Below are 20,323 nucleotides of genomic sequence, written 5' to 3' on the forward strand. Positions count from 1 at the left end.
ACACACTAGGCAAGAGCTCTACCATTTTGATTATTTGGAATATTACTTATTTGTGTGTGTGTGTGTGTGTGTGTGTGTGTGTGTGTACATGTGCATGGAGGAGAGGGTGTTAGGTATCTTCCTCTCTTGTTCTCTCTCCAGTCCTTTGAGTTTCTCCCTGAACTTGGGGCTTGCATTTTTCTCAGCCAGGCTAGAAGCCAGAAAAAGCCCAGGAAGAGATACTCTTCTCTCTGCCTCCCTCGGAGCAGAGTGTTCTCATCCTCAAGAAATAATAAATGAACCGGCACGCCTTTGATTCCACTTGGGAGGCAGAGGCAGGTAAATCTCAGTGAGTTCGAGGCCAGCAAGGTCTACAAAGCAAATACCAGGATAGGCTTCAAAGCTACACGGAGAAACCCTATCTCAAAAAAACAAAACAAAAAAAGATAAATGTCTGACGGGTAACTAAAGTATTGTAAGTATATACTATATACCCCACACATTACCTGTCAGTCAATAAATTGGTTTAGAGGGGCTAGAGAGATGGCTCAGTGATTATGAGCATTAACTGCTCTTGCAGAAGACCTGGGTTTGGTTCCCAGCACCTACATGGTAGCTCACAAGCATCTCTATCTCCAGTTTCAGGGGATCCAATGTCCTCTTCTGGCCTCCTTGAGCACATGGTATAAATGTATTTACTTTTCAAATTGTTCTTGAGACAAGGTCTCACTATGAAGCCCTGACTGGTCTGGAACTCTATATATAGACCAAGCTGGCTCAAACTCAAAGATGTTCCTGTCTCTGTTTCCCAAATACTGAGATTAAAGGTGGGAACCACCACACTCAGTTCTAAAACAATTTCAAAGGGACTCTAGATTGTAAAGAACACTTTCACACAGACTAACCGTCTAATAGCGGTTCCCATAGTTATCTAGCTCTTTGCAACGGTAGCACACTATGAAGGCAAATGAAAAGGCTATCAGCCTCAGACTGTCCCTGGAGCCAGACTTTCTGTCTTTAACAAAGCAAAACCACTTCAATATGAACAGTAAAAGGAAACTTAAGGTTACCCAATCAGAAACCACCAAGTAACCTCTAACCAAGAACTTTCCACTGACTCACCCTGTAAAGCAGAGAGAGTCCTCGCAGCTGCATGGTCTTCCCTCTCTGTAGCCTTCCTGGGTTGTTAGTTCATAACTGCCCTGTACCTCCTTCCATTTGATGGTCCTTAGTTTTGTTAAGTCACACCCTGCAATTTTTCTTTTAATTTTGATAACTCTTTGGCTTAATAATAAAAAGATGTGTGGTTTTTAATCAACTGTCTTCAGAATAATCTCTTGTTGTGCAGGGAGGACAGATCTTCCCATTCATATGGTTTTATTAGTGGCTTCCTTCCCTAACTGTAGAAGCATCTCATTTGCTTGTAACCTGAGAGCAGCTTGGCATTAGACGTGTACCTTATCCCACATGAGCAGGCTATTCAACATGAATGTAACCATGTATCTTTGTGAATGGGAGCTGGCATGTTGAATGCATCTTACAGGAAAATGGTGGAAAAATATTTTTTTTCTCCCTGCTCCCAGACAGGGTTTGTCTGTGTAGCCCTGGCTATCCTAAAACTTTAACTAACAGAGATCTGCCTGCCTCTGCCTCCTGGCTGGATTAATCTCAGTAAGTATTAGTATTGTGGGTTATTTTGTGAAAATCCTAATGTTCAAGATCTTTTTCAAAAACAAGTCCTTATTAAACCAGGAAGGAAAAAACAAACAAACAAAATAAACTGTGTACCTCTGGATGACCTGAAACTGGCTACGTAGCCCAGGCTATCCTTGAATCTTCCTGCCTCAGCCTCCAGAGCAGTGGGATGACACCAGACCGGACTTTGTAGAGCTCTGAGCCTCCAGCTGCTCTTCACTCAAACTGTTCAATTTATTTTTGTTTCAAGTTTCCGTTTTTTAACAATATTAATATCCTCCAAGACAGAATACAAGACGGTTGTTCATGTATTTAAAACTTTCCTGAAATGGTTTCATATGGCCCAGCCTGGCCTCCAGCTCATTGCATAGTGAGACTTCTGATTCTAAACGACCTATACCTCTCTAGTGCTAGGATTAGAGCATCAGGCTCCAAAGCCACAGTGTGCTCATCCATGGGTAATGCACTCACAAGGTATGAAAGAGTTTTAGGGTTGGGGTGGTAGAAGAAGTAGGGGGAAGGGTTGGAAAATCTGGACTAGAGGCTTCTGGATACAAGAGGAAGGACTATGGAGGCCAGCGGACATTGCTCACTGCTAAGCAGCCACATGCCTGTAGACAAGTCTGTGAACTTTGCACACACACACACAGCACAGGGCCAGGGACTGAACCGTGGACCCCATACAAGCCAAGCACGTGTCTGCCACCGCGTCCCACCCCTCTTTCATCTCTTGTAGAATGAGGGCATTTCTACTTTACGAAGTGGTCATATTTATAATTCACTACATAGAGCTGTTACTATGCGGACAGATAGGATCCGAATAGTATCCACACCCTAAAAACAGTACACATACAAGACGTATCAAAACAGACTGTAGACACTAAAAAGAGTCAGTAAGATGGCTTAGCAGGTAAAGGCACCTGCTGCTAAGCCTGACACCTGTGTTCCATCTCTGAGGCTGGTGCGGAAGGAGGGAACTGACTCCCACAAGTTGACCTTTAACCTCCATATGTGTGCTCAAACAGACCCATGCCCACAGGCTCACGCACGCAAAATAAATAAAAAGAAAAGAAAAAAAATTTTAATGTAAGCATTCAAAGAAAAAAACTCAAGCAGCCTGTGGTGGAACCAGCCAGAAGCTGAGGCAGAGAAGGTCAAGTTCAGGACCACTTGGGGGTATGTAGTGAGACCCTGTCTCCTTACACAGGAAAGGAAGGAGAGAGAGGAACTCAGGGCATCAACCCACAGGATGGTCACCAGCTATTGTTGGAGAAATAAGCAGAGGCACTCCCTTGTAAAGATGGAAGCCTGCCAGCCATCTTTGAAGAAGATAGCCCAGGATTGCAGCTCGTTATTTAGTTCAAAACCTGTAGTTGATTTATTCCAAAGTCAAAAACTAGCATAAATCTTTAACAAATTATGAGGAAGTTGGAAACCAAGAAAACAGCAAGACTTGAAGAGAGAGAGGGAGGGAGGGAGGGAGAGGGAAGGAGGGAGAGAGGGAGGGAGGAGGGGTAGAGGGAGGGAGAGAGGGGGGGGAAGAGGGAGGGAAAGAAAGAGGGGAGGGAACAAGGGAGGGAGGGAGGGGAGGGGCCTGCAAAGGAGACAAAAGGCCACTTTTAACTAAATTCAGAGTCAGACGCTCATGAACACTAGGGTCAGACCCTTGACTCCGTCAGGGCAACAGACTGAAGGGAACCAGAACCTGCAACTCTCTCAGCTTCTGTGTCAAGATGACTGTCAACACTAAAGACAGTCAGAAGGGAAGTATGTCTGGTAGATGATAAGGTTGGGGACCTGGGGTAGATGACTTTAAACTGATCTCAGAAGATGCGGGGGCTATTGGGTAAAGCAGAGGGTAAGAGGACAGAGGCATGGGACAAGGGGAAAGGTGTCAGGTACACAAATGTACAATACAGTTCACAGCAGGAACTCTAACAAAAGGGACGGGAAGCTGGGGGTAGGGGACTGGTGGAGGTTAAGACTGGAGCATAAGGGACATTTACAGCTGGGCCAAATGTCTAAAAGTCAAATACATGTAATGCAAGCATCTATCTAGGTGCCTCTAGGAATGATTGTGTGTAAAATGTTGTCCTTGGGGTCAACAAGAGGGTTCAGTTGGTAAAGATGCTTGCCAAGCCTGACAACCTGGGCCCGATCCCTGGGACCTACATGATGTAAGGGGAGAACCAGTTCCTACAGATTCCCTTCCTACCCCAACTTACATAAACTCAGTGGCACACACACAAAATAATAAATGCATGGTACCATTTTGTGCGTTTTAACTTGGGTCCTGGGACCTGGGGAGGGAGCTCATTGATGGCTCGTTTAGCATGCAAGAAGTACTAGGTTCAACACCCAGCACTGCCAAAAGCCAGGATGATGATGATGATGTTTGCAATCCTAGCAAGGCTGGAGGGAGTAGGATGAGCAGGAGTTCAAAGCCAAGGCCATCCTTAGCTAGTTGGCCAGTTCTAGGCATCCTCAGAGAACTTAGAAGGACAAAAAAAAGACGCAAAGACTGCCATAGTAGTGAAGTATATCCAGCACCCCAGCAGGGAGCCAGGCAGGAGCCAGGACCCCTCACTGCAGCTGAGGACCCCGTTCTCAGCTGACACAAAAAATAACAATGCCAACCAGTTAGCTGTTTTGTTTTGTTTAGATGAGGCAGTAAGTGAAATCTTACACAAATCTGAGTCCTACACAAAGTATATAAAAACTCATGTCTGTTTGCCTGGTTGGCTGTTTCTGATTTTCTGAGGCAAGATCTCTGGACATAGCCCAGGCTAGCCTCAGACTATGTAGCACAGACTAGCTCAAGCTCTCAATCCTCCTGCCTAGGCTTCATGAGTGTTGGGATGATAGGCGTGGGCCACAAGCACAGCGGAAGTCCTGGGCCTGTGTATGTATTCCAGGAATACCCTGGACAAGATTCCCCAGTTTCACCCCAACTCCATACACAACTGCCCATCTGCAGTGACCCTGAAATCCACACGTGCAGCCAGGCACATTTCAGTGAGCCTGCATACTCAGCTTTGTATCAATAGCTATCTGGACTGACCCCCAGCAATGCTCCCCAGGGTCCCAAACCCTACCTTCACCCGACAGCAGACCCTGAAAGTCAGTCACTGCCACCATCCGTGCAGCCATGAGAGCCTGTCCCAGGGCTCACCATAGCTCCTTATCTTCATCTACAGTGGCAGCCCTAGTCAGTTGCCCTCAAACCACCCCTAACCCATTTCTTCATGCTTTCTGCTAGATAACACCCCTTACCTTGGATTCTGCTTGAAATTTCAGTTTCTACACTATCAGTGGGGATACTCTTCTAGGACCTAGGGGCATAGCTCGGTTATGCAGTCCTTACCTAGTATGTATGAGACCCTGAAAACCAGTGAACCAGAAACAAACACATTTCTGAGCACTGGAGGTATACCTTACTTGGGAAAGTGCTTGCCTAGCATGGTGGAGCCCTGGGTGACAGCGCCTCATCAACAGGACAGGCTGGTACAAACATATACTCTCAGCATTTGGGGGAGAAGCAGGAGGATCGGAAGTTTGGGGTCATCAGTGGCTACATGGAGTTCTTGGTCAGCCTGGGCTATGAGAGTCTTTTTTAAAAATGCTGAGGATTAAACAGTCTAAAACACAGACTTGACCACGTGACTTCCTGCCTTCTTTCTAGACCACAGACAAACACTCCCTGCCCAGCTCATGCTTCCCTCTGACCCCACTCTTGTCTTAAACTTTGAAGGCTCTAGCTGATCTAAGACACGTCTAGGTTCCCGACTCTATCACCAGCTCCCCTCGGGCCCCTCATCCATTCACTGTTGCTCTGGCTAAAACGCCCTTTCACCCCTTTCTTGTGAGTGTCAGACTTCCCCTTTCTCAGCTGGTCCCTGGGCAAAGTTCGCATGATGGTTAAATTCCTGCACTAGGAGGGAGGCAGCCCTACCTCCTCATCTGTCATCCTGAGCGTGTTACTTGTCTTTGTTTTGGTGTGCTATGAGAGTGACCCAATGAATCCCGTGCAAAGCACAGAGCACAGGATCTGAGAGAGCGGGGGCTTACTGTGTTTACAGACGGTAAGTGCACTGTCAACACTCGGCCTTGCTAACCGGTGATATGCCAAGGGAAAGGGAACAAGCCCAGCACCCAGGGCCACTTTCTGTTGTTTGGTCTCGTATAGCCTTGACCCTGCTCCTCCTGCCTCCACCTCTCCGGTGCTAGGATGACAGGTGTACACCACCCTGCTCTGACTGCAGGTCTGTGTCTGAGGTCCTTTACAATGACATTGCGGGAGCCAATAAAAGCCCCATCTATAACTCGTGTTCTATCAATGAGTCCTGTGATGATCCCTGTTACTATCAGATCATCTATTACATCTTATTTTACTGGCAACTCATTTGTTGTGTAGCTATATCATGTTAATTTAAAGCAGGAAGGACGCTTCTAAGAACCCTGAAGGAAAGAAAATTCACAGGGCCCAGGAAGCTCATGAACGTTACAAAATTCACACACTCCCACCCCCAAGGGAATGCAAGTAAACAATTGCTGGGGACAGGTGACTTTCTCTGGTGGAGCTACAGGGCACTATCACCCATGCTGGGGTGGGCTTTTCCATGATACAGCTGCCTTTGAATTACCCACGCCTGTGTGGCATACTCATACACCCATTGGCTCACTAAGCAAGCCTCGGGTGGAATGCTTTCTTTAGATTGCCATTGATGCCTGTCTCAGGGTTCCATTCCTGTGAGGAGACACCATGCCATGGCAACTCTTATAAAGGAAAACATTTAATGGGGGCTGGCTTACAGTCTAAGAGGTTTAGTCCGTTACTGTCATGGCGGGAAGCAAGGCAGCACACAGGCAGACTCGGTGCTGGAGAGGAGCTGAGAGTTCTATATCTGGATCAGCAGGCAGCAGGAAGAGAGAGACATGGGTCTGGCTTGGGCTTCTGAAACCCCAAAGCCCACCCCCAGTGACACACTTCCTCCAACAAGGTCATATCTACTTCAACAAGGCCACACCTCCCAACAGTGCCCATGGGGGCTGTTTTCATTCAAAATACCGCAGAGCCTTATCCTAGACATTTGTTTGCACCTCACCAAGGAAAGCCACACAATGAGATCAGTTACCCGGCTGCCATTCATTCTGCCATTCCTAGCACTGGTGTTCAGTTAATATTTATTAAGGGTTGCGGAGGATGGCTCAGTGGTTTAAGCCCTTGCTGTGCAAGCAAGATGACCCGAGCTTAGATTCCCAGAACTCAAGTAAATGTTGAGGGAGGGTGGTGGTTCACCAGTGATTCCAGCCTTGGGAGGCAGGGGCAGGGAGAAGCCCTGGAAGAAGCTGGCTAGAGTGAGCAGCCTTAGCAGAGCTCTGGGTTTGATCTAGAGAGCCAGCCTCAAAGAATAAGGTGGAAGATTTGATTGCAGAATATTCTGGGCTCAAGGACAATGAGATAGCCAGTGAACTAAGACACCTGCTGTCAAGCCTGATGACCGGAATTCGATCCTCAGATCCCACACAGTGGATGGAGAGAACTGAGTCCTGAGAGTTGTCCTGTGACCTTCACATGTGTGCCATGACATGTTCATGCCTATGCATGTCACATATACATACATGAAAACTAAAAAATAAAAATACCTTTTAAAATCCCTAAGATCCCTAACATAAACCTCTAGTCTCTTCAAGTAGGCACACACCTGCACATGTGTGCCCAAACACACATGAATACATATACACACATGCACTCACCTCAGACATACACCAAAAAGAAAGAACATTTCTTTATTGACTAGGCCTAAGAGAGTGTGGCTCAATGATGGAGGACACAGTTAGCATGCATGATGTTCTGGGTTCAGTCCCTAGCACTCACATGTACATGTACATGTACATGTACACACACACACACACACACACACACACACCCTATTTATACACAAAATACATATATATATATATATATATATATATGGATGAAGTCCAGGTGGTAGGATTTTAACTTTGTTCTAGAAACACTAAAAAATATATTGCTACTATTTCATAATATGACATACCTTAGATTGTCCTGGGAGTGCTGCCAGGATTGTCACTTGGCAACCCAATGACATTTTTGTTTTTGTGATGCTGGAGAACGAACCAAGAACCTCATGCATTGTAGGCAAGTACTCTGCCACTAAACTACATTGCCAGGTCCCGAGTCTTGCTCTCTGTTTTTGAGGCAGGGTCTTACTATGTAGCCCAGGCTGATCCTGGAACTCTTAATCCTCCTGCCTCAGATTCCCAAAGTTGGGCATATAGATATGTGTCACCCCAAACCAGGCTTTTTCTTCTTTCTTTATAAGCATAAAATGGAGGAATGAATAAGCAAATATTTCAACATAGTCTCACTGGAGGTGCAACTCATTTCAGTTACTCATTTATTTATTATTGTGAAGTGCGCTTGGACCCAAGGCCATGTATTTGTTAGCTACACATTCTACCCCCATCTCTCCCTGACCACCCCTCACTTTGTATTTATTTTAAGGTGTCTTACTAAGTTGTCCAGGCTAGCCTTAAACTAACTTGTCATTCTCCAGTGTCAGGATTGCCTTTCTAGTAACTGGGATTATACAAGTACACCACCATGCCCAGCTAAAACCAGACCCTCCCTGCTTCCCTCTCTCTCTCTCTCTCTCTCTCTCTCTCTCTCTCTCTCTCTCTCTCTCTCTCTCTCTCTCTCTCTCTCTCTCTCCCTTCCTCCCCCTCTCTCTCTTCACCTCCTCTGGTATGAGACAAATAAAATCCAATCTTCCTCAAGCTAGGAAAGCACTCTACTGTTCAGCTACACCCAGCCTCATGCTCACTATTTTGAGAGGCAATGCATTAAAAGAACATTTTAGAATGAATAATTAACCACACCTCCACACTTTACAGAAATGTAGGTCAAGCCCGGGCTGCCTGGAAGACATGGGATGGGGTGTCTCACAGAAGAGCATGTGAGAAGGACTTCTCTCTGCTCGGGGCTGGGTTTGCAGAAGTAATAAAAAAAAATTAAGATGAGTCTATTAATTAGCCATTGCCTTACACATCTGGTAACTGAATCGATTTGACCTTCATATTTCCTGTCTGCAGATCATAACTCCGCCTGCTCAGCTGTCAGAACTAGTCCCTGAAGTCCTTCCGCGGCCCTGTGTTTGTAGGAAATCCAACTGAATCAGCTACGCATCACTATGGTTACTGAACCCACTACTTCCATGAAGTGGTGTTCTTTATCACAAGCCGGAAGGAAGGTGGCATACAAAACGTGTTTGCTACAAAGCATGGCGGCCTTTAAGTACAGTCCTGTGCTCCAGAGGCTGGCAGGGAGTTATCATGAGTTCAAAACAAGCCTACACTAAGGACATGGTAAGTTTCAGGGAGGCTGAGGCCACAGTGGGAGACAATGCTTCAAAAAGGGAAATCATTGAAATTAATTTGCTAATATTTTACAGTTAAAGCACGAGTGTCCATCTCTTCTTCCAGACTACACACGCAACACGAGTGGCTACCTCGGGCTCCCATCCCATCCCACAGATGAACTGTGAACAGCTGCTTGGACTCCCATCCTTCCCTGCCCCCATCGACTGTACCCCCCTGAAACTACAAGCCAAAATAAACACTTCCTATACTCAGTCAAAATTTACCTGAGATCAGCATAATTTCCAGTTCAAAACTTATGACAAAGGTCAGTACACCGGAGCTCTGCAGTTTCCACCCAGGCTGCAATTTCAGCCACAGCCACATGGGAGCATAGCATGGCTCGTAGAGAGCTCAGGTGAGGTCACATCACAGCTCTAAACGTGAGCAGACATCTAACAGCTTTGCCCAACTAGTCCAAAAGCTCGGTCATCCATATGAAAAAGGAAGACACTGCCTGGTGGTGTGGTGCCATGCTCAAAAAACGGGGAAATTGGCAGAAACACCATTTTTGTAACCTTCCTTTTACATCTTATCAGAAGATTCATAGCTGACACACTGTGGGTTTCTCTCACTGAACCTGGAACTCGCTGACTCAGCTAGAGTGGATGGCCAGAAAGTCCCAGGGATCCTCCTTTCTGCCTGTACAGTTCTAGGAATACAGGCATGTGATGATGTGAACACAGGTATATGATGATGCAAGTGCAGGCATGTGAGGGTGGGAATACAGGCATGTGAGGATGGGAACACAGGTATGTGATGATGCAAGTACAGGCATGTGAAGATGGGAATACAGGCATGTGATGATGGGACTATGATTGGAATACAGGCATGTGATGATGTGAACACAAGTATGTGATGATGTGAACACAGGCATGTGATGATGGGAATACAGGCATGTGATGATGGGAATACAGGCATGTGAGGATGGGAACACAGGCATGAGATGATGGGAATACAGGCATGAGCTGGGAATCTGGGCACATGTACTATGCACAGGTTTTGCTTGCATACTGAGGATTTGAACTCAGGTCCTCATATGTACACAGAGAGCATTTTGCTCTGTTGACTGAGCCATCTCCCCAGCACCCACCAAACATTATTTTACAATATAAACAAACATTCTAGCTGCATGGTACTCAGAAGTAGGAGTAGACTACAATTCCATTTCTCGTTGTTAGGGATCAGACTCCAGGTCTCACAAATGCTAGGCAAGCAGTCAACCACTGAGCTATACCTCACCCCACTCTTCCACTGTTCCTGAATTTTCATTAATTAAATGACTGCAGGGAGTTAGGACAAACTGGAGGACTAGTGTGTGCAAGATAAGCATTCTACCACTGTGCTCTACCTTCAACCCTCGCCTTTAACACAGAACCTCCCTTCTATGAGTAGCCTTAATTATCCTGGACCTCACTCTGTAGACCAGGCTGGCCTCGAACTCAGAAATCTGCCATCCTCTACCTCCTAAATGCTGGAATTAAAGGCCTGCAATACCACTGCCTTTCGTGTATTTGGACCAGTAGAAGGTTCTTAATCCTGTAAAATATCTGCATCTCTAGTTACAGTGTTGCCACTATCCACCATGGCAAAACAAATTCTACCCAAAGGGACTGGTGGCCAGGAATAAACATGTGCCAAAGGTTTCTGCTGGGCACTGCCAAACTGCCAGAGGAAGTGTCCTGTGTGTTCTCCCCAGCAGAGCTCACCTCTGAAAGTCCAACACAGCACCCACCTTTCCACCCAAACAACCTTCTCCTTTTCTTTTCTTTTCTTTTCCTTTTTTTTTTTTAACATGCATCCCAGGCTGGCCAAAGACATGCTTTGAAGATAAGGATATCTGTGCCTCTTGAATTCTGGGATCACAGGCTCGTTGAGCCACATCTGGTTTACGTGCTGCTAAGGATTGAACCCAAGACCTCATTCACGCTTGGTCAACTGTCTACCAACTGAACTACAACCCCAGCCCACTTACACACACTACATTTGAAAGAGGCTCTTACACATGGCCCCATTCTTGTCCTCTGGCGTCCAGCTGCACCTTCTTCAACCCCTGCTTCTCAGTCTTCCCAATTCTGTAACCCTTTCATACAGTTCCTCGTGTTATGGTGACCCTAACCATGAAATATTTCATTGCTACTTCATAACTGTAACCTTGCTACTGTTATGAATCATAATATAAATATCTGATAAGCAGGGTTTCTGATATGTGATCCCTGTGAGGGTCACACTGTAGCTTTAGACTCTTGAAGATCACCCAGCTAACTATGTGATAACATAATCATACATGCTGGATTTCCTGGATAGGTTAAACAAAATATATATCATCCACAATATATCCAAATAATATCCAAAATAAATATTATCCATAACAGTTTTGCATCTTATTTATATAATAGTACAATTTGAGAGGATTTCTTTCTTCCTTTCTTCCTTCCTTCCTTCCTTCCTTTCTATCTATCTTTCTTTCTTTTGAGACAGGGTTTCTCTGTAGCTTTGGAGTCTATCCTAGAATTCGCTCTATAGACTAGGCTGGCCTCGAACTCACAGAGATCCACCTGTCTCTGCCTCCTGAGTGCTGGGATTAAAGGCATGTGCCGCCACCACCCAACTTTTTCTTCTATATTGTGCCCTGTGTCCGATCATTGTAATTGTATTTATTGAACTTTCCTTACTTGGGGTCCTGGAAGCTGCTCAGATCTCTCCCTTTCTTTTGTTTTTTGTTGTTTGTGCTTCTTGCAGTAGGGGATAGCTTTGAACCCCTAGCAGCTCCCCAGCGTAAGGACTGCCTAGGTCATCCCCCATACCACATTTACTCAGAATTCTGAGTGGTTTTAGCAGTTATTTTCCTTGTGGTTGTAGAAACCGGGGTTTCATTCCTGCCAGGCAGGCACTGTGTATGTGTTTGAGGCCAGCCTGGTCTACAGAGCGAGTTCCAGGACAGGTTCCAAAGCTATAGAGAAATCCTGTGGAAAAACAAAACAAAACAAGGAAAATTGGAAGAAAAGTGAGGGAAATGGTTCAGGCTGATGACAACAGAACAAGGAAGCACTTATGGTAATTATTTTTAGACAGGTTCTCGCTATGTAGCACCGACAAGCTGAAGCTCACTCTGTAAACCAGGCTGGCCTTAAACTCCCCGAGACCCACCTGCCTCTGCCTCCTGAGTGCTGGAGATGAAAAGACGTGTGCACCACCACACCATGCTGCATTCAGACTTCTTGGTGTTATAAGTAGGCCCAGCTTAATCCCTTAAATAACTTCAATTTTTTTAAATCGAGCCAACCCACCTCAACCAAAATTATTTGGCAAACAAGGTTGTGCCAACTTCATGGCAGCTCTCTGGGTTTTTTGTCTCGTTGATTGGTTTTAGATTTTTCAAAACGGGCTTTCTCTGTGTGGCCTGACTATCCTGGAACTCACTCTTTAGACCAGACTCACTAAGTGAGACCTCAAACTCACAGACACACACCTCCCTAGTACTAGGACTGAAGGCATGCACGTTGCCACCACCCAACGTCGATAAATCAGCTTATCTTGTTTGAACAAAAAGGACAATCCTACAGATTTCCTCCACAATCTGTGGCAGAACTCCATAGAAGCCCAGCACAGCCTTGCCCTGGTGGTTTGGAAGGCATTCTGGGAAGCAAAGCTTCCCTTCAAACTTGGGCTTTTCCTAAATTAGTATAAGGAAAGTTCTTCAGTGACCAAAAACAATAAAAGACAAAGCACCTTCAGGCTAATACAGTGTTCTTCTTTCCTTATTCTGACTTATTAAAGATGGCCAGTCCAGCCCAGTAAACACTCTCTATTCTCAGGAATCTCTGAGAGGCGTTACTTGTACAAGACACACTCACATCAGAAGGGCTTCCTAGGAAAGACTGACTTTCTTGGTATGCCTGTAGAGAAGAGAACACCATTGCTCCAGCAGGTCAACACTCTGTTAAAGCCAAGACAGTGGACCGGGTCTGCAGTTCCAGCATTTGGGAGGTAGAGCAGGATCAAGAGTTCAAGACCAGACTAGGCTACACATTGAGTTCCCGGCCAGATGGAGCTACAAGCTGAGACCCTGTCTACAAAAAAAAAAAAAAAAAAAAAAAAAAAAGCCAGCTGAAGCTTATAGGCTAAGAGCACTGGCCCTGAACTCATTTCCAGCACCCACATGGAGGCTCACAATCCTCTATAACTACAGTCCCAAGTGACCCAACACCCTCCACTGCTTCCAGGGACACAGCATGCATACAGGCAAAACATCCATACATAAAAACAAATGATAAAAAAGTAATGCATGTTCACATCCTAAAAACAAAACAAAAACAAAAAACAGCTGGACAGTGGTGGTGTACTCCTTTAAGGCAGAGGCAAACATCTGTGAGTTCAAGGCCAGCCTGGTCTACAGAGTACCAGGACAGCGAGGATTACACTAAGAAGCCCTGTCTCAAAAAAAAAAAAAAAAAAAAACAACAACAAAAAACAAAAACAAAAAACAAAACAACCCCTACCACCCCCCCCCCAAAAAACCCAAAACAAACCAACAAAAAACCCACCAGTATTAAGGTATTAAGGCTCAGTATTGGGCAGAGATAGAGGGTGACTTGGTTGTGGAGGAGCATTGGGAGCCTGGATAAGGTAGACTACTCAAAACTACTACCCTCTCATGGGGTTCAGCTTTGACTGCAGACTGCTTCTGATACTAAAAACGATCCTCCTATCATGCAACCATGGAATAAACCAAACAGTTACACTGTCCTGCCCATGGGGGCAGCAACTACATGTGCAGGGTACAGTGGAGATAGAAATACCACCCTATCAGGTTAAAGAAGGCCAGATCGCCCTAGCTCAGGCCAAAGTTATCTCCCCACATCGAAGGACACAAAACAAACGTCGCTGGGCAAACAGAAAGCGCAGCCTGCAAACAAGAACCTTTACAGGCCTCCGGGCCTCCTTTCCTTGGGCTCAGCTCAGAGGTGCCAGGGAGCGAACCGAAGGTCAGAGCGGTTCCTCCTGGCCTGCTGTCCCCAGAACGGAGCGCCAAAGCCTGGGGACGTTAGGAAGCAGCCGGCGCCGGCTTCTGCTCTTCGGGGAATCACAATCCCTTTCGCTAAAAACATTTAACTCCTCCTCTGCCTGCGCGTGGGACGACGAAGGTGGGGGTGGGGTGGTTTATAAAATACTGAAGGCTTTGCCTCAAGACACTGCGAATCAAGAAAGCGGGGGCGCTATTTAGGACCTAGGAAAGGTTAAACAGCTGTCACCGGGACGCCAGGCAAGAACTTCACCTGTTTCCAGACGCATATCTGCCCGAGGGCGTCAAGGATGCAAACAACATCGGGCTAGCTATCTGGGGAAGCGCGCGTTCCAGGAAGCATGGGTGACACGGGTGTCCCCATCGCATTGCAAGGATACAAACATGACACCCTCAGCACCCGGGGAATCAGAAGAAGCGACAGGGAGGGGGATGCGCGTACACGGGAACACGGGAGACTTGAGGTATCCCTCTTGCAGTGCAAGGATGCAAACATGACACCGCAATGGGCCCATGGGCAACCTGGACAAGCGATGGGGGTTTCGTTTGGGGGAACAGGGGCAACACTGGGCATCCCCTTCGCTCTGCTCACCACTTGCTGTGCGCCGCGGAAAGTGGCGTCCAGCAGCATCAGTTTCCAAGGGTCGGACACCGCGCCGGGCAGTGGGATGTACACGTAGTAGGCGGCCAGCGCCAGCAGCGCGGCCAGTAGGACGCACGACGACCTCATTGTCCCCAGGCCGGGCTGTCCTAAGCTGACCGCCGTCCGGTGCGATGCTACCCGAAGACCGCCGGTAAGTTTCTGCCAGCCTCAGCTGCTGCTTCACGTGTTTGTCCTAAGGCTGCGAGCCAATCACAGGCTGCGTCAGGAGGAAGTGGGAGCGCGGACGTGCCCCCTCCGGGATGTCCTCTCGAAGAGCTGCGGGCTCGCCAGGTTGCAGGAAGCGCGGTGGTGCTGCAGCGCCGGGAGGACGCACAGCAACCCCTGGCGGGCACTGTGAGTATGACCGTCTGCGATGCCAGGCTGCCTTCTAAAGGTTCGCAAAGGGGTTCCAGGCCAGCCTGAGCTACTTGAAACAATCTCAGAAGAAAAACTAACATCAACAAACAAACAATAAGTTGGGTTTAGCACATATACCTGTCTTGAAAGGTGGGAGCATGAGGACCAAGGTCAAGATCATCCTGAACTACATGACAAGTTTCAGGCCATACTGGGCTCAATGACTGACCCTATCTCAATGAAAACAAAATATTAAACAAACAAACAAATATAAAACTCAAATAATTGCATTGTGCAACTTCCAGAGCATATAAATCATCTCATCCAAAACAGATACTACTGCAAAAGATAGCAAAAATCCTCTCTCTAGAGAAAGACTTGGAATGGAATATACGTTCAGTAAGAGGTTCAAAAAGAGAGTTGCTGTACATGGTGGTGCATGCCTTTAATCCCAGCACTTAGAGGCAGAGGCAGGCAGAGTTCTGTGAATTTGAGATCAGCCTGGTCCACATAGTGAGTTCCAGGCCAACCAGGACTACATGGTGAGACTTTATCTCAGGGAGTGGCAGGAAGGGGTGTGGGCATGATACAGACAGACAGACAGACAGACAATCTGAATTATCATAGCTCAAGTAACAAGGCCAGTATAACTAGCCTTACGTCTTAGCTCCCAAATCCCATTCTCAGCTGGGCATGGTGATGGCACTGGTAATCTCAGAACTGGGGAGATGGAAACAGGAAGACCAGACGTTTGAAGCCAGCCTGGGTGAAACCTTGCTGGGGAAAGATAATGAAAAGGGAGGGCTGGGAGTTTATTGTCCAGCATGCACAGCCGTCAGTATCAACGTAATAAGTAAAGCAAAAACTTTATTTTAAGGTATATATTTGTGGATTGTAGAGATGGCTCAGTGGTTAAGAGCACTGGCTGCTATTCCAGAGGTCCTGAGTTCAATTCCCAGTAACAACATGGTGGCTTACAACCATCTATAATGAGAACTGATGCTCTCTTCTGGCATGCAAGCATGCATGCAGACAGAACACAGCACGTATAATAAATAGATAAATCTTAAAAGCATTTATTTGTCTGTAATTATGTGTTGTATGTATCTGTGTGTGGAAGTGTACACACAAGAGTAAGTACCAGTGGAGATCAAAAGAGGATATGGGATCCCCTGGAGCTGGAGTTAGGGGTGATTGTGAGAAGCTTGACATGAGTGCTGGGAACTGAAGTCTGGTCCTTTGCAAGACTCTTGCAAAAGTGAACTCCTAACTACCATCTATCCAGCCCTAAATAGTTTGTTGTTATTTTAAGAATCTGTAATAATTCTTGGTACTTCCTTTGTAGCTTGGAAGGGGGTTTTGTTATTTTAGTCTTTTCTTTTTGATAGTTTTTTTTATGACACCAATTAAGATGAACTAAAACCCTTTCTTTCATCACTCATTTCTATTACTTCATTCACTCCACAAATAACACATAGCCCACACCAAGAGCTAGAAGAGCTGGAGAACAAGACCGCAAAAATCTCTTTGATGCGGTGCTGGTGACTGAATCTGGGGCTGTGTGTATTTCAGGCTAGTACTTTTCGGCCGAGCTGCATCCCAGCCCTTGGACAGGATCTCAGGCTGGCATAAAACTATGCCGTGGCCTCAGACTCTACAGTACTGAGTTTACTACAGGCATTTGCCACCACCTGTAGCAAGTGAGCTTTTGTGTGTGTGTGTGTGTGTGAGCTTTTATATTTATATAATTTTTGCTTCTTTGAGACAGGGTTTCATGGAACCCAGGCTAGCCCTTTCCTGTAGCTGTGAACTTCTAATCTTTTTACCTACCTGAATTTCCTAAATATGGTTACTGTCATTTGTAGCTAATAGGCTACACTTGCTCATTTTTAATTTTCTGTGTATCATTATTTGGGTGTTTGTGAGGTACAGGGAAATTACACAAGGGAAGCCAAATAATAAAATAATAATAGCTCACATACAGGTGCTTCTTGTGCCCTAAATTCTATGGCAAGCACTCCAAAGGACTGATTTGTTTAGTTTTTGTAGCAATTCTGGAAAGCACTATTGTGGCTCTGAAAACAGAGGCATTGAAAGGAGTAGACAAGCATGGTGGCACACACTTTCAATCCCAGAACTTTAGTGTTACATGACAAATAAAAGACCCACAGACTCATAGTGGGGTTCAAACGTCAAGCTGAAGAACAGAAAAGCAAAGCAGCCAGCCACTAGCTCTTACCACAACCTTGGGCTGAAAGGAGTGTTCCTGCTGCCTCTACTCATTGTGGTTGGAGTATCCTAATGTCTTCCTATATCCTCAATGTTGCTGGAGAATGAATGCCTCCTATCCTTAATGTGATTAGAGACCAAATGCCTGATACTGAGACCTTGTTCCTGTCTTATATACGTCCCTAATGCTGGGATTAAAGGCATATGATCCCAGGTGCTGAGATCATCTTTATGTGAGCTGTTTCTCTTTAGAACTGGGTCAATCTTGGGTAGCTCTGGGTGGCCTTGGACTCACAGAGATCCACCTACCTCTTAATTCTGAGTCCTAGGATTAAAGGTGTATACCACCACCTCCTAGCTTCTGGCTGCTAGGATTAAAGGTGTGTGCCTGGCTTCTATGGCTTGTGGCTGAACTTTGCTTTCAGAATCCTCAGGCAAGCTTTCATAAATAAATGTATCACTACACTTGAGATGCAGAGGCAGGAGAATTTCTATGAGTTTGAAGACAGCCTGGTCTACATAGTGAGTCCCAGACCAGCCAGGGCTACATAGTGAGATCTTGATCTTGTCAAAGAAAGGGATGAAGGAAGAAAGAAAGGAGGGAAGAGGGGAGAGTGGAAGAAAGAAAGAGAGAAATAAAGACAGAAAGAAAAAAGAGAAGGAAAGGAAGGAAGGGAGGGAGGGAGAGAGAGAGAGAGAGAGAGAGAGAGAGAGAGAGAGAGAGAGAGAGAGAGAGAGAGAAAGAGAAACTCCAGCCATCCAGCTGCTGAAAGCTGGGATTTAAGCTGACTCCTGATGTTTCACCACTCATAGCCACCACTATGAAATGGGAACACAAGCTGAGGACAAAGCTCTCTTAGTGCAATGCTTGCTCAGCGTGCAAAAAGCCATGGATTTGCTCCTCATCATTGCAAGAACAGGGTGTGCTGGCACACGCTTGTAAGCCCAGCACTCAGCAAGTAGGCAGGTCGGAATTCCAAGGTCATCCTTGGCTGTGGCAGTTCCCTTTAAAGAAAGGAGATTGACTCCCGCGTAGGTTATCCAAGTGTGAGCCTGGTCTCCCTAACAAAGGAACATCGTCTTGTATTTATTGAATGGCACATCAAAAATAGCATGGAAATGGATGCAGGAGCTTTGTCCTAATCTATTACAAGAGTTTTACTTCTTGAAGAAATTGATTTTCAGAACTTCCTGACCCAGAACAGCAAGCAAAACCACGGATATTATCAAATGGTGTCACTTTCAATATTTTCTGAGGGTCATTGCTTTCAAGTCTCTATTTTCAGGGGTGGTTCTGGGCCTAGTTGCTGCACCTTACACACAGTATGTTGCTCTGAATCAGAGGCATGGGGAAGCTATGCAGGAGAAAGAGAGAGCAAGGTTTAAGATTAAAGCTACCTGTTGAGCTTGTGCAAGCTGACTGCATGGAAAATCCCAAGGTATACTAAGATTGATTACAATTGTCTTCTTAAAGATAAGTTAAATCAAACAAGCCAGGCACATAGTCCATAGTTTGAAATGATCTCAAAGCATATGGCTACAATATTGTTTTGGGTGATCAGGAGGCTTTCTGAGAAAATGCCATTTGGTTCAAATCTTACAGACTGAAATTCCAAGGGGAGAAAAAGCCGCAAATACGCCAAAGTTTCTTTAATGATAATTAACTCAGTAGAACTTAGTGGTTGTGGGGGCCTGGAATGGTGCAGATCAGGAGCCAACTATCTTGGGCTGTCTTTAGTTCTGCCTCCCTAAACATAAGTAGAAGCCTCTGTGACACCACTGACATGGGCCACAAGAATTTAGATTCCACAACTATTCTCAAAGGCAGCTTTCTCAAGAAGAAGTCTTCCGTGTTCAGTAACAACCATTCAGTGAGATGTAAACTCAGCATCTTTAATATGTATCCTCCTCATGAACAGGAATGATTTCATAATAATATACTGCTGGATATCCTGTATCTTATTTTCAGGAATGCCTCTTCATATCCTTAACCCTTTTTCATCAGGTTGGCTGTAAGCGCTTTGGGCGAATCGGGATGGAACAGGAGTGGGTCAAGTATTCTGGCACTCAGGAGCCACAGAATACTGAGTGTTACACAGCTCAGGTGGAAAGGTATCCTGGAGCTTAGGAGCCACGGAATACTGAGTGTTTGTTACACAGCTCAGATGGAAAGGTATCCTGGAGCTCGGGAGCCAAGGACCACCACAGGTTGCAGTAAGCTTAGCTGCTTACAGCCTTGCCTCAGAGAAATGCTTCCCCAGTGTATCTGCTCTGCTCTGGCAGGACAGGGTCTTCCAGCTGGGGATGGTCACCTAGTGTAGCAGTTTTGTTCCGCAGGAGGATTCTCCCCGAAGTTGCTACAGTTCAGCTCTGCTCCTGGAGAGCACAGAGCAGAGAGCAGGGAGTGGAGTGTAACAACTCTGCTCTGCCAAGGGAAGGTTTCCCAGGCAAGTGTTACAGCCCTGCTCGCTCTGCTCTGCCCAGGGTCACCTCTGCTCCGTCGCCTCCAAAAGATCTTCACCCAAAACTCATCCAAAGGGATTTATTGGAAGGAAGCAGCTGGACCAGACAAGCTGAACATACACAGGGTTTATATAGGGATTCTTGGAGGTGGGGAAGTTTTTCCTGGGTAGGGATTGGTCTGATTTCAGTGCTGAGCTCAGATTGGCTAGAGAGGATTGGTTGGTTTTCTGCATAGGATTAAGGTCAGATTTGGCTCTGGTTTCAGGGCCAAAGTGTGTTTCTTTCTCTGGTCCTTTTTAGCCTTTTGGCTCCAATTTTAGGGCCAGGGTGCATTTCTTTCACTGACTCAGATTCCAGGGACAAAGTGTGTTCCTTTGGCACTGGTTTCAGGGTCAGGGTACATTTCTTTGGTTCTGGTTGCAGGGCCAAAGTGTGTTTCTTTGGCTCTGCTCAGGGTGTGTTTCTTTGAATGGCCCCTTTTCCCTACATTG

General features: G+C 46.0%; 1 protein-coding gene across 1 annotated transcript in view; it reads right to left on the reverse strand.

Moving 5' to 3' along the window:
* Positions 1–15,064, reverse strand: part of Nceh1 (neutral cholesterol ester hydrolase 1) — a 63,006-nt gene extending 47,942 nt beyond the window's left edge. Inside the window, exon 1 of the mRNA XM_005069758.4 lies at positions 14,733–15,064. Within this exon, the coding sequence (XP_005069815.1) occupies positions 14,733–14,870 (138 nt within the window). The 5' untranslated portion in view covers positions 14,871–15,064. The remainder of the gene's footprint in view (positions 1–14,732) is intronic.
* Positions 15,065–20,323: the final 5,259 nt, after the last annotated feature.

Source organism: Mesocricetus auratus, unplaced genomic scaffold (assembly GCF_017639785.1).
Source record: "Mesocricetus auratus isolate SY011 unplaced genomic scaffold, BCM_Maur_2.0 Super-Scaffold_100011, whole genome shotgun sequence".
In the NCBI taxonomy this organism is placed as follows: Eukaryota; Metazoa; Chordata; class Mammalia; order Rodentia; family Cricetidae; genus Mesocricetus; species Mesocricetus auratus.